This window comes from Mus pahari, chromosome 16 (assembly GCF_900095145.1).
Source record: "Mus pahari chromosome 16, PAHARI_EIJ_v1.1, whole genome shotgun sequence".
Lineage (NCBI taxonomy): Eukaryota > Metazoa > Chordata > Mammalia > Rodentia > Muridae > Mus > Mus pahari.
This window is the reverse complement of record NC_034605.1, coordinates 14439245-14450890: the sequence shown is the minus strand read 5'-3', so window position 1 is coordinate 14450890 and position 11646 is coordinate 14439245. Positions and strand designations below refer to the sequence as shown.

The following is an 11646-nucleotide window of genomic DNA, read 5'->3' as shown; positions in this document are numbered from 1 at the left end:
GGGGTTGGGGTATAGGGAACTTTCGGGATAGCATTTGAAATGTAAAGAAAATAATAAATAAATGAATGAATAAATTTTTTCAAAGTAGCTTATGCTACTTAGGTATAGTAAGGAACCATGGGCTTTGGTTTTTTTTTTTTGGAAAACATTGTTAGAAAAAATCTGAAATTAATGAATTTATAATTTATTTAATGTTTAGGTATCTCAAAACAACGCTTTATTGTCATCATGGTTATTCACAAAGACCCAAAAGGTTTAGGGATAAAACAAAAACTCTACTTCAAATTCAAAAAAATGTAAATGTATATATATATATATATATATATATATATATATGTTAATATTAAAATGAATAACCCAATATTTGTCACAATAGTTTTCAAATAAAAGCTCAATTTTTCTATATCTTACTGACCAATCATTTAATGTCTAGATGATAGCTTTAAAGTATCTAATTTCATTTAATAAATATTATACTGTATATAACATACAATTTTCTTAGCAAAAATTAACTCCACATGAATAAGTCTAGCAAAAAATATATACCTAGAAAACTCTACTATCATCAAGAATGAAAAGATTGTAAGAAAAAAAATGTTTCCCCCAGAGCCATTGGCCTCGATATGTCTTTTAGTCACAAATGATTCAGTCCTTTAGTCAGTCCATCTCACCTTGCCATCATTGGCACTCTTAAAGTGTTATCACTACCTCTATTACCATGATCACCTCTTCTACAATATTCCATAAATGGGTAACTGGAGCCTCTGATGTGAAAAAAGCTCAATATCCAACTTCCTCCAGCTGACGGATTCTAAAGGGGCATGTGCGTGTGCGTGTGTGTTGCAGAAGGAGCTCAGGCATCTTCCCTATGATACCACTTGACACACGGAGTCTATCAATACCTTGGTACACTATCATGAAAAAACAGCACCAGGTAATAGTATGTGCCAACTCATATCTGTCTTTTGTGTTTGTGTTCCAAGCATTGTTAATAGCACAGGTGACTCCCTACTCTTCCCAACACCTTCCATACCCACACCTGCCTGTTTACTGCTGCTAACACTCTGTTCAACAAAGTGCTTTTATACTAACTACTCATCCATGAAAATTCTAGTCAGACAGGTGGGCTCATGAAAGCATGTAGCAAGAACCCTTCTCAATGAATATTTCATTAGGAGGATAAACAGAATAGCCATCTAGGAATAGTAACAATCTTGCAACTGTCACCCAGTCAACTTCACTGCTGTGAGCAGCCACTGCCAGGATGAAATGTTTCTGAAACCAATTAGGAACGGCATCCTTGGCAACCCATGGCAGTCCATAGTAAGAAAGGTTTTTTTCCTTCAGAGCAGTGGTTCTCAGCCTTCCTAATGCTGCAACCCTTTAATACAGGCCTTCATGTTTTAGTGACCCCAACCATAAAATTATTTCGTTGTTACTTCATAACTATAACTTCACTACTGTTATTAACCTTAAATATCTGATATGCAGTATATCTGATATGTGACCCCCGTCCCCCAAATAGGTGGTGATTCACAGGTTTAGGACAACTGCTTTAGAACAAGTTTGCTAGTTTTTTCTTCTATCAGAGCAAGTTCACTTTGGGATTACTTATTATGCCCCCTCACAAATTATTCCTTGTGAGCATTCTTTATCCTTGTATGGACTGCCTTCCCAGCTGTATACAGAAAGTGCAGTGTCTTTCTGGGGACCAGTAACACTGTAACATCCATGTGTCATTAGCATTGAATCCTTGTTCTGGCATTCCATTTCCATTGATAATGATCTTGTAAATTTGTCAATGAATATACTGTTTTGAGATCAGGAGATTTATTTTCACCACAGATGTTTGAAATCTTGATGCAATATTATTTTGTGTCTATGTTCCCCAGGCTGATCTTCACCTCCTGGCCTCAGGTTATCTTTCCCTCTTAGCACTTAAGTATATGGTAATATGGGCATGGATCATACCTTGCTACACTGTGCCTTTTCTTAAAACTTTGCACAGTCATTCTGATGAATATACAATTTTTTCACTGTTTGTGGTGATAGTTCTCTATATTTGTTTCCAGATAAGCTTTAAGTGACAGTAGGTACACTGGAATACTGTAGGTAAAGTACTTCCTTCCCAGTGTTTGTAATTGTTTCTCTAGTTTTTGTTAACTTGGATTATCACCTTTAGTACATGACTCCAATAGATTATCCCTCCTTGGCTTCAGGTTATGTACAGTGGTCCTTCCAATATCAAATTAGCATGTTTTATACTTGCAACAGTGCACAGTTTCTCCAAAAGCTTGGCTTTCTGTGTACTACTCAAATGCTTTTTTTCTTGAATTATCCATGGAAAAACATAGGTTCATTCCTTCTTCCTTTCCTCAACATTTCCCATAGTAGCTTTATTCTATACATTAGAATTAAATCATGCAATGGTTAAGGTTCATAGGCCATGTTTTCCTAGGGGGAATCCGGGGGAATTTGTTACTGAGATGCCTGGTCTTCATATATGCCATGTTATCACTTACTGCGAATATGCTTCAGTGGGAGAATGCACATGTGCTTAGAATACGGATTCAGAAAGTAAAGGAGACTGGGTCGTTATGTCCTCCTTTAGATACTAAATGAACTACATGTCATGTCCCTATATATTGACTGCAACTTGTCATATGAGGAAGAAAGGAAAATACAGAGCAGATTGATGCATTCTCACATTCTCTAACGCACATACACCCACCAAAGAGATGTTGGTCTGGTATGTAGTTCCCAAGCCACAGAAACAGAGATAAAAAAAAAATGGGGAAAATGTGTGTATAAATTAAGAAGTGTGAAGAAAAAAGGCAATCAAGTTCTTAGTATTCTGCAGTTTTCTGTAAGGTCTATGCTGTTTTCACATTCAAATGCTCTTAAGAATAGGATGTATATCTTTTATTACCCTGTTGTATGGAGGGTTATGAAAATCTGCAGAGGGTGTAGTAGGATGTTATTTACCATATCTGGGCCAGGACCCACCCAACCCCATTCCTCTATACTGGTTTTCTAGACTGCTCCGAGGTACTGTGAAAGGACTTTGTCCAGACAAGGTAAACTCAGCCAACCATACTCTGGAGGCCTGAGGTATCCCTGGCCCTAGAATACTATCTTCCAGAGAGGTCCAGAGGTCAGTTCATCAGAGAAACAGCACGTTAATCTCTCTGCTTAGCAAAGGAAAGGTGGTACCATAAGGCAGAGACTGCCCTGACATTGGGAAGAGAAGTAGAAACAACTTCAGGAAGGACACAGTCGGATCCTCTGTGAGCAGTTGTTTTTCTTTTCTCAGTCAAAACTTAGAAAAGAAAGTAAATTCATTTCTAGAGATTGTATCACTTGGACACTTGGCAGAAATTTAGTCTCAGTTGGTAGGCAGGAATTGAATTATCAAGAAGTGTGTTATTTCCTATCAGTTGCAACAACTAAGAAAGAAATTTATGTTGTAAAACCGTAGAAAATTACTGCACTTAGCACTTGATAATCACATGTGCTCTCTGAGCATAGGATCTGGCCTCATATTCTACTGTTTCCAGAGAGTACATGGTGATGTGCTTTTGGGGGATAAGCTGAAGATGTACTTGTTACAGAATCCACTTAGAGTTTTATTTTTCTTTTCATGTGTATGTGTGTACATGTGTGTTTGTGCATGTGCTCACACAGGAACATGTGAAGGTCAAGGGTTAATTATGGGGTATCTTCCTAAATCACTCTCCATTGCATTTTTTGAGACAGGATCTCTCATTGAACCTGGAGGTTATCCATTTGTCAGAAATGGCTGACTGATGAGTTCCACCCAGGGATCTTCCTTTGTCTCTACTTCCCCAATGCTACAATTACAGGTGTTCATTGCTGTACCCAGCACCCCACCCTTTTCAAAATACGGGTAGTGTGGATTGGACTTGTTAGCACCAGGATACTCCAAGCCCCAGCCTAACCATGTGACCTTTGACCTGCGTTGCCGGGACAACGACCCTCAATCCCACAACCCACTTGGCTCAGTTGGTGTGACGTCATTTTCTGTATAAATTAGGGGATCACCCCCTCCTCGTTCTCTTCTCTTCTCCCCTTCTCCTCTCTTTCTCCTCTTTCTCCTCTGTCCTCTCTCTTTCTCTCTCTCTTCCTCTTCTTCTCTGCCCTTCTACCCACCCTTCACCACCCTCCCCATTCCTGCATAATAAACCTCTCCCACGTGGAATCATCTTGGCATGGTCTGCTGTTTGGTTTATTTGCCCAAAATATAAAAGGACTCAGTCTTCATATGCCTATATACTAAGCATTTTACTAGGCCATCTCCTTAGCCCCTTATGCTTTCCAGTGTTTTTAGATATTTTCTTTGTATTTAAAACCCAGATATCATATAAACAGTTTCTAGCTCTTGTAGAGTGTTGTGGTGACAATCTCAGTCACATCAGCTTGCATAACACAACAACATGCCATGTTTGAGGAAGTACTGTAGTAACTAAAGCTACACGTATGAGAGACAGAGTCCAAGAGAACATACACTAGCTTTCTGCCAGAGATGTCAAATATTGAGTGTTGAATGACTCCAAGAATATAAAACTGTATAAATGGAATTCTTAAGGTTTATAAAATGTTCTTACTGAAAATAGTTCAGGATTATACACAGATAATAACTCATTTTGACTCATAAAATGACAAACCTTTCTCATTTGATCCATTATCTTTAAATTTCTGGAGGAAAAAAGAAAAATCTAGTTAGGGAAAAGGGGTCCAAAGGTGGGTAACAGAGTCAGAGACAGCCCCTGCTCCAGTTAGGGTTCCCACACGAAGTCCAAGCTGAACATCTCTTACACATGTGTAGGGTGCCCAGGTTTGTCCCATGTGTGCTCTTTTGTGGTTCAGTCTCTGTGAGCCCCTATAGGCCCAGATCACATGATTCTGTAGGCTTTCTTGTGGTGTCCTTGACCCCTCTGGCTCCTTCAATCCTTCTTCCCACCTTCTACAAGAATCCCCTTGCTAACACCTAATGTTTGGCTATGGGTCTCTGGACCAATTCCCTTAACTGGGCTGCCTTGTCTAGGCTCAATAGGAGAAGAGGCAGCTAGTACTACAGTAATTTGATATGTCAAGGCCTCCCCTTCCCCCTTCTCTGAGGAGGAAAGGGAGGAGGGAGGGGGGAGGTAAGTTGAAAGGGATTGGGAGGGTAAGAGGGAGGGACTGAGAGGCTAGAAGGGAGGGGAAGATGTGATTAGAATGTCAAGTAAATAAATTAACTTTTAAAATATCTACATGAGTTTTTTTCAGTGAAATCATTTGGCAAAAATTCTGACAAGGTAACCAGGCATGGTAGCAAATGCTTAAAATGTGGGGATGAGACAGGAGGGGTCTGTGGTAGTTTGAATAAGAATGACCCTTTGCCCCCATAGGCTAGTATGTTTGAATGCTGGGTCATCAGAGAGTGGCCATCAAGGAGTGGCACTATTTGAAGATGAGGAGGAATGACCTTGTGGGAGGAGGTCTATCAGAGGTGGGTAGCTTTGAGGTTTCAAAAAGCACATGCCAGATCTAGTAGTGTCTCTGCTGCCCACTGATCTGAATGGAGCTCTCAGCTACTGCCCCAGTGTCATGTCTGCCTATATGCCGCCATGCTTCTTGCCACGATGAAAAGGGAACAAACCTCTGAAACCCTAAGCAAGTCCTCAATTAAATACTTAATTTTGTAAGAGTCATGATGTCTCTTCACAGCAATAGAACACAGACTAAAATAGAATCCAAGTTCAAAGCCAGGTTGAGCACATGTCAAGATTCCATGTTTCAAGAAAAAAAAATGAGCAGCAACAACTAAATCAGGCCCATGACCATGTGACATATTGCCTCTTCTCCTCAGTTAATGCCACTTTAAAATGATGATGAAAACCAAGTGTCCTTTGAGACGATTAAACCAAGATCTTTTTCTGGTGATGAGCCAAGACCCACAATGAAAACCTCACTAGCAAGAGCACATTTTCATGACGAACAAATTATACAGTCAATACTATACATGTGGACCACATTTGGTGGCTGTGCTGCTATTTAACAGCACTACCAAATCTTAAACATTTATACTCAAAGGGCAATTTAAAGATTACTCTATCCAGCTCTCTAACACATCAGTGGAATAATCTGAGACCCTGAAACAAGTACTTTGGTGAAGGTTGTGTGGTGGCTGAACATCAGCAAGGCTGGGCTCAAACTTTAGATACATGGCCCTCCCCAAACTCCTTATTTGTGATACCTACACTATGAGGAGCACAAATCAAACTCATATTTTAAAGTGATCTTGGAAGAGGATAATTAGGATAACCCTGCTGCACTATACAACACTAAGTGTGTTTCATGTTTCAGGTCAAGCATACATGTCAGGTTATTCAGAAAGCACCTAGGGCACACTACCTCTAAAGCACAGAGATGAGACTCTTGCCAATAACATGCTTTATCAGTCATTTAAAGTAATGACAAGTAATTTCTAGTTTGACAAGATTAAAAATTTTCAGTTTCACAGTTCATAGTTAATAATACAACAAAATCTAGAATATCACAGTTTTTCTTACCTAAAAAAAATCTATTTGCAATGATTAACTTTCATTGTCATCTTCACCGAAAGTGAAATTACCTAGGGAAGAAACCTCTTGGGGCTACATGGAAGGGTATTTGTAGCAAAGTCTAACTGAGGAGGAAAAAAGATATACACTGAATGGCAGCGGCACTAGCTGATGGGCTGGGTTGCCAGTCTGAACAAGACAGGAGAAAGCCGGCTGAGAGTCAGCGAGCATCTCTCTGTAACCTGTTGCCTCATAGCCTTTTATCACACCTTCCCTGCCTCAATGAAGTGTACGCTCAGTCTGTGAGCCAAAATCAACTCTTCCTTCCCTAAGCTGCTGTTGTCAAGTGTTTCATCACAGCCACAAGGAAAGTAACTAACATACTCTTCCAGTCAAGATTTTGAGGAAGCTCTATTTTTAATTTTTAAAAATTCTTTGACAATTTCAGGCATATGTATAATGTATTTTGGTTGTTTTTATCCTCCCGCTCCTCCCTCATCTCCTTCCCACTCAAGCTGAGCTTCTTCTAAACAAATTCCATGCCACTTTCATTTATATGACATGCTGAATTTAATTAGGGCTGGAACACAATCTCCTCTACAAAAATAAGCACAGCTTCTACTTTTGAACACTGAACCTCTTCTCATCATGGAGTATATATCCATTACCTGCAATAGAAACCCACTTAGAGGTGGGCCCAAGAGCAATGAAAAGTAAGTTATAAGTTTCAAAGATGGATATGTTGTCAGCATTTCTTTATGTTAGTGTTGGCAACTTAAGAGGCCGGAGTGACTGACAGCCAGCACCAATTACCAATGATGCTGATCAGGTAATTCTTCCTTATATCTATTTACAGGGCTTGCCTTTTCTCACTCCAGTAGAATAAATTTGACATCTCCATAACACTTTCCTCCCTGTACTGTGCTGTTCTGAAGCAGGCTGGAATAACTTATGATCAATACTGACTAATGTTGCTCCCAGCAAAAGCATCTCAGGATACTCAACCCCCAGGCTGTGAGATTGCTGGTCTTCATGGTACTCCTGATGCATCACCATACTGCTCAACAACTCAGAAAACCAAGCTTTGCTTTGTTTTGTTTTTTTCGCCCTCTCCTTTCCATTTTTCTCTTTCATGCTTTTACTTTATTTTGCAACAGGATCTTATCATGTAATATTTAGCTGCCTTCAATTCACTCTATAGACCAGATAGGACTTGCACCTCCAGCTGCCTCTGCCACCCATAGTGCTATGATTAAAGGTATGTGCTTCTATAACTGGCTCAGTTTCTTAAAGCACTTTTTTCACCCATGGGACAGAAAGTAGAGATGAAAATGAAACCACATATCCAGGGTCATGGTTGAATATTTACTTCATTCTATTCCAAAATTAAAATTTGTATACAAGCCAATGAAAACTGAGTGCTAAAACCTGAAAATCATGCCAAGTCCATTTCTTCCTACATAGTATTCTAACAACTCAGGAAAGAATTCATCTGGAGAGAACCAGGAATATTTGAAGTAGCCAATCTAGAAAATTCAAGAGAATCCATTCTTACACGTAAGAATGAAATAAACTCACCACAGAAAACTTGAAGCCTATTCTTCTTTTGAGACAGGGTTTCTCTGTATAACTGCCCTGGCTATCCTGAAATTCACATTTTAGGCCAGGCTGGTCTCGAACTCATGAGCTGCACCTGCCTCTGATTTCTGAGTGCTGAGAAAAAAAGGCATGTACCACCACACTTAAGCTGAAGCCAATTCTTATGCTTGCACTAAGCACCCCTTTCCGCTGCATAGAATAACTGACATGACCCAGTACCTCCGGATTGCCACAGTGAGGGCCTCTGGTGAGCTGGCACAGGGACAGATGACCTCCTGTCGAAGGCCTTTACTCTGGAAGACATTGAGAAACGCGTCACAAGAAGAAATAGACCCTGGAGGGAAAGAGGGACAATGGTCAGACAAGTGCAACACTGTGACTGACTTAAAATTATCCCATAATAGCAAAATGATTTTGAAGTTAGGATTCAGACATAACCAGAGTAAGGCAGTATGGAGAAACAAAACATTTATTACAATTTATATTTATTTTATATTGAAAGGTAATATTTGCAAACCTTTAGAAAATGAATTTTAAAACTAAAACTTCTACATGTAAGACATTTTTGCTGATGAATTTACTTTATTAACTCTCTGAAACCTGGGCTACAACTTTCAGTGTAAATCTATACAAAGAAAACTTCTCTTAAATTAATTTGCATTAATTACTAAGACCTTATGAAATATGACTTTCAAATACAAATTTACTTTAATTTATGAAAGATGATGTGTGGTGATGTGTATTAAAAGTAATTAGTTCATAGTTTATGCAGTTCTTTGAAAAGTTAAGGGATCATTTATAAACTAAGTTATCTGTTTCTACTTCACTGTCACCCAACAGTCATCAGAAAAGAATATCCTGCTTTAGTTTACAAATATAGCTAAGCACAGTTTACAGATAAGGTCAGAAACAGTCTTTTATTCAATTCTCTTCTGACTTGTGTCTTCTGGTGTTGTAGACTACTATAAAAAAAAAAGCTATTTCAGGACATATATAAAAGGTATTTTATAAAAATGCTAGCTTATTTTATCTGAGCTTTAAAGTATTTAATAACAAAGTTGAGTTAAAAAATGAAAACTTAATTTACTATCAAATGATACAACTACAGTAGACCATAGAATAGTAGTACTTCCTGAGCTTTTATTCTATGCCAATAACTAGACTTGGGGACTGACCCATTTAATCCTCAAGCATTATGATCTGACTACCACTGCAGAGTTGAGACAACAAAATTAAAAAAGGAACTGTCTCTATAGAACCTGGGTATTTGACTCAGGCCTGCAGACTGAACACCTTGTCCTTAACCACTGATACCCTGGTCTTTAAGGGGAACACTGATTTGTTATTTTAAGGTAGTCTCAATCAAGATACAGATTAGAAAATTAAAGCATTAAAATGACATGAAAGACGAGTGGAAAACAAGGAGCTTTGAGGCTTGCCCGTCTTAGAGTCTACAACTGATGCTTCACTTACAGGGATTCGCTCCGTCAGCGACTATTAACATGCGCAGGGAGGACAGGTTGACGTCTCTCTGATCCCTGTGTGCTACAAGCGCCCAGTGCATGTCTCTTGATTTCACACAAGCCACTTTTGCTACAAAGGAGAACAGAAGTTACCATGTGCCACTGCCAGACTGTGTGTAGCTAAAAAAGACAGGTAATTGTGATTCGTGGGGAATGGTGAATTATCTTGTCACCAAATCAGTCAACAGCCCAGGAGAGACCAACCTTTATACTGGCAGACCTTCTGGATCCAGGAGAGGGGGTTTACCTTCATCAGCGAGTATGGGATGCTGATGACGTGCATCATGTTCATGACACTCTGAAACCAACGGATGAACACAAGAGGTAAGCAAAGAGCTGAGGGAACAGGAGGAGGGGTTCGCTGTTCTGATGCAGGGAAAACATGTAAGCCAAGGCTCAGCAGGCAGCAGAAATAAACATGAGCACTTCAAGGAGGTACTGAGGTTGACTAACACAAGAGGAGCTTTTGAGGACAAGAAGATGGCTGACTCAAGTTAGACTATATTATTAGGGTATACTCTGGTATAATCCTTTAAGACAAAGTGACCTCTTGGAGGCTTACACACTCTCTCTGCTCCTCAACTACTCCCGACAGAGTCCATTTTAAGTCCAAGTCTTCTTGTTAAAATCTTGTATTAAAAAGAATCCCCAACAGGCATTTTTCAAAAGCTGATACACAGGGTTGGGGAGATGGCTCAGTCAGCAAAGTCCTTCCAGGTAAGCATAAGAACAGAAGTTCTAATCCTCCAACACCATGTAAAAAGCTGCACATGATGCAATATGAGTCTCATTAACAACAGCACATGGGAGAGTGAGGAGGCACAGACAGGGAAAAGCCTGAAGTTCACTGGCCAGCCAGTCTAATCCAATCAATTAGTTTCAGCTCCACAGAGTAAAGACCCTGTCTCAAAAACATAGATGCATCGGACATTTACCCTTGGCTTCTACACACATGTACATAGGAACCTGCATAAATACACTTACAAGTACATATACCACACATGCACAGGCACATACATAGAGCATAACACACACATCATACATATCCAAAAGAAGACAACAATAGGAAATCTTTAACATATTTATGAAAAAAATGCTCATCACTGCAAACCAGGGAAATGCAAGTCAAAACTACAATGAGTCATAACCCCTCTCAGAGTGGCTATTACCAAAAAACCAAAAAGTTTGTGAATACTCAGAGAAGGGGTACTCTCAAAGAGACTTGGTGGGAATGCACATTAGTGCAGCCATAGTGGAAAATGGTTTGAAGATTACAACACACAAAACCCTGAAAACAACAATAGCTAGAAAACTACAGGATTACTACTGGGTACATTTACAGAGGAACTGAAATTAGTATATTGAAGACAAATAACACTCATGAGCTCATTATAGCACTTCATGAATGATGTCATGTAATGAGCCATGATATATGATATAAATCAATGCAAGAATGGATATGAAACATGATATGTATACACAGTGGAATATTTTGAAGACATAAGAATGAAACCCTGCCATGTACTGTAATATGGATATAACTGGAGGACAATATGTTAATCAATGCTATTATGTTAATCAGACAGACATAGGAAGACAAAATACTTCATGGTGTGATTTATATGTGGAAGCTAGAATATCAATTACAAAGAAGTAAATGCAGTAGCGTTATTAGATGCTTCAAGTGTGAGCAGATGCGAATGAAGGGATGAATGGTAAATACACACAAGATAGAAGGATTAACCTCTAATATCCTACAATTAATCTTCACCAAATGAACAAGAAGTGATAACTTCTCAATTTCTATATTGCAGTAGGATAAAAAGGCAGACAAGACCTCAAGAAGCTGGACTCCAGAAATTCAAAAAACCCCATTAAAAAATGGGGTACAGAGCTAAATAAAGAATTCTCAACTGAGGAATATCGAATGGCTGAGAAACACCTGAAAAAATGTTCAA

At 39.1% G+C, this 11646-nt stretch overlaps 1 protein-coding gene across 6 annotated transcripts in view; it reads right to left on the bottom strand.

Moving 5' to 3' along the window:
- Window positions 1-11646, bottom strand: part of Dip2c (disco interacting protein 2 homolog C) — a 391262-nt gene that overhangs the window by 89587 nt on the left and 290029 nt on the right. For all 6 annotated transcript variants that reach the window (XM_021215980.2, XM_029547700.1, XM_029547702.1 and 3 more), the window contains 3 exons: window positions 9893-9986; window positions 9639-9758; window positions 8385-8499 (listed from right to left, as the gene is read on the bottom strand). In XM_021215980.2, coding sequence (XP_021071639.1) covers window positions 8385-8499; window positions 9639-9758; window positions 9893-9986 — 329 coding nt within the window. The remainder of the gene's footprint in view (window positions 1-8384; window positions 8500-9638; window positions 9759-9892; window positions 9987-11646) is intronic.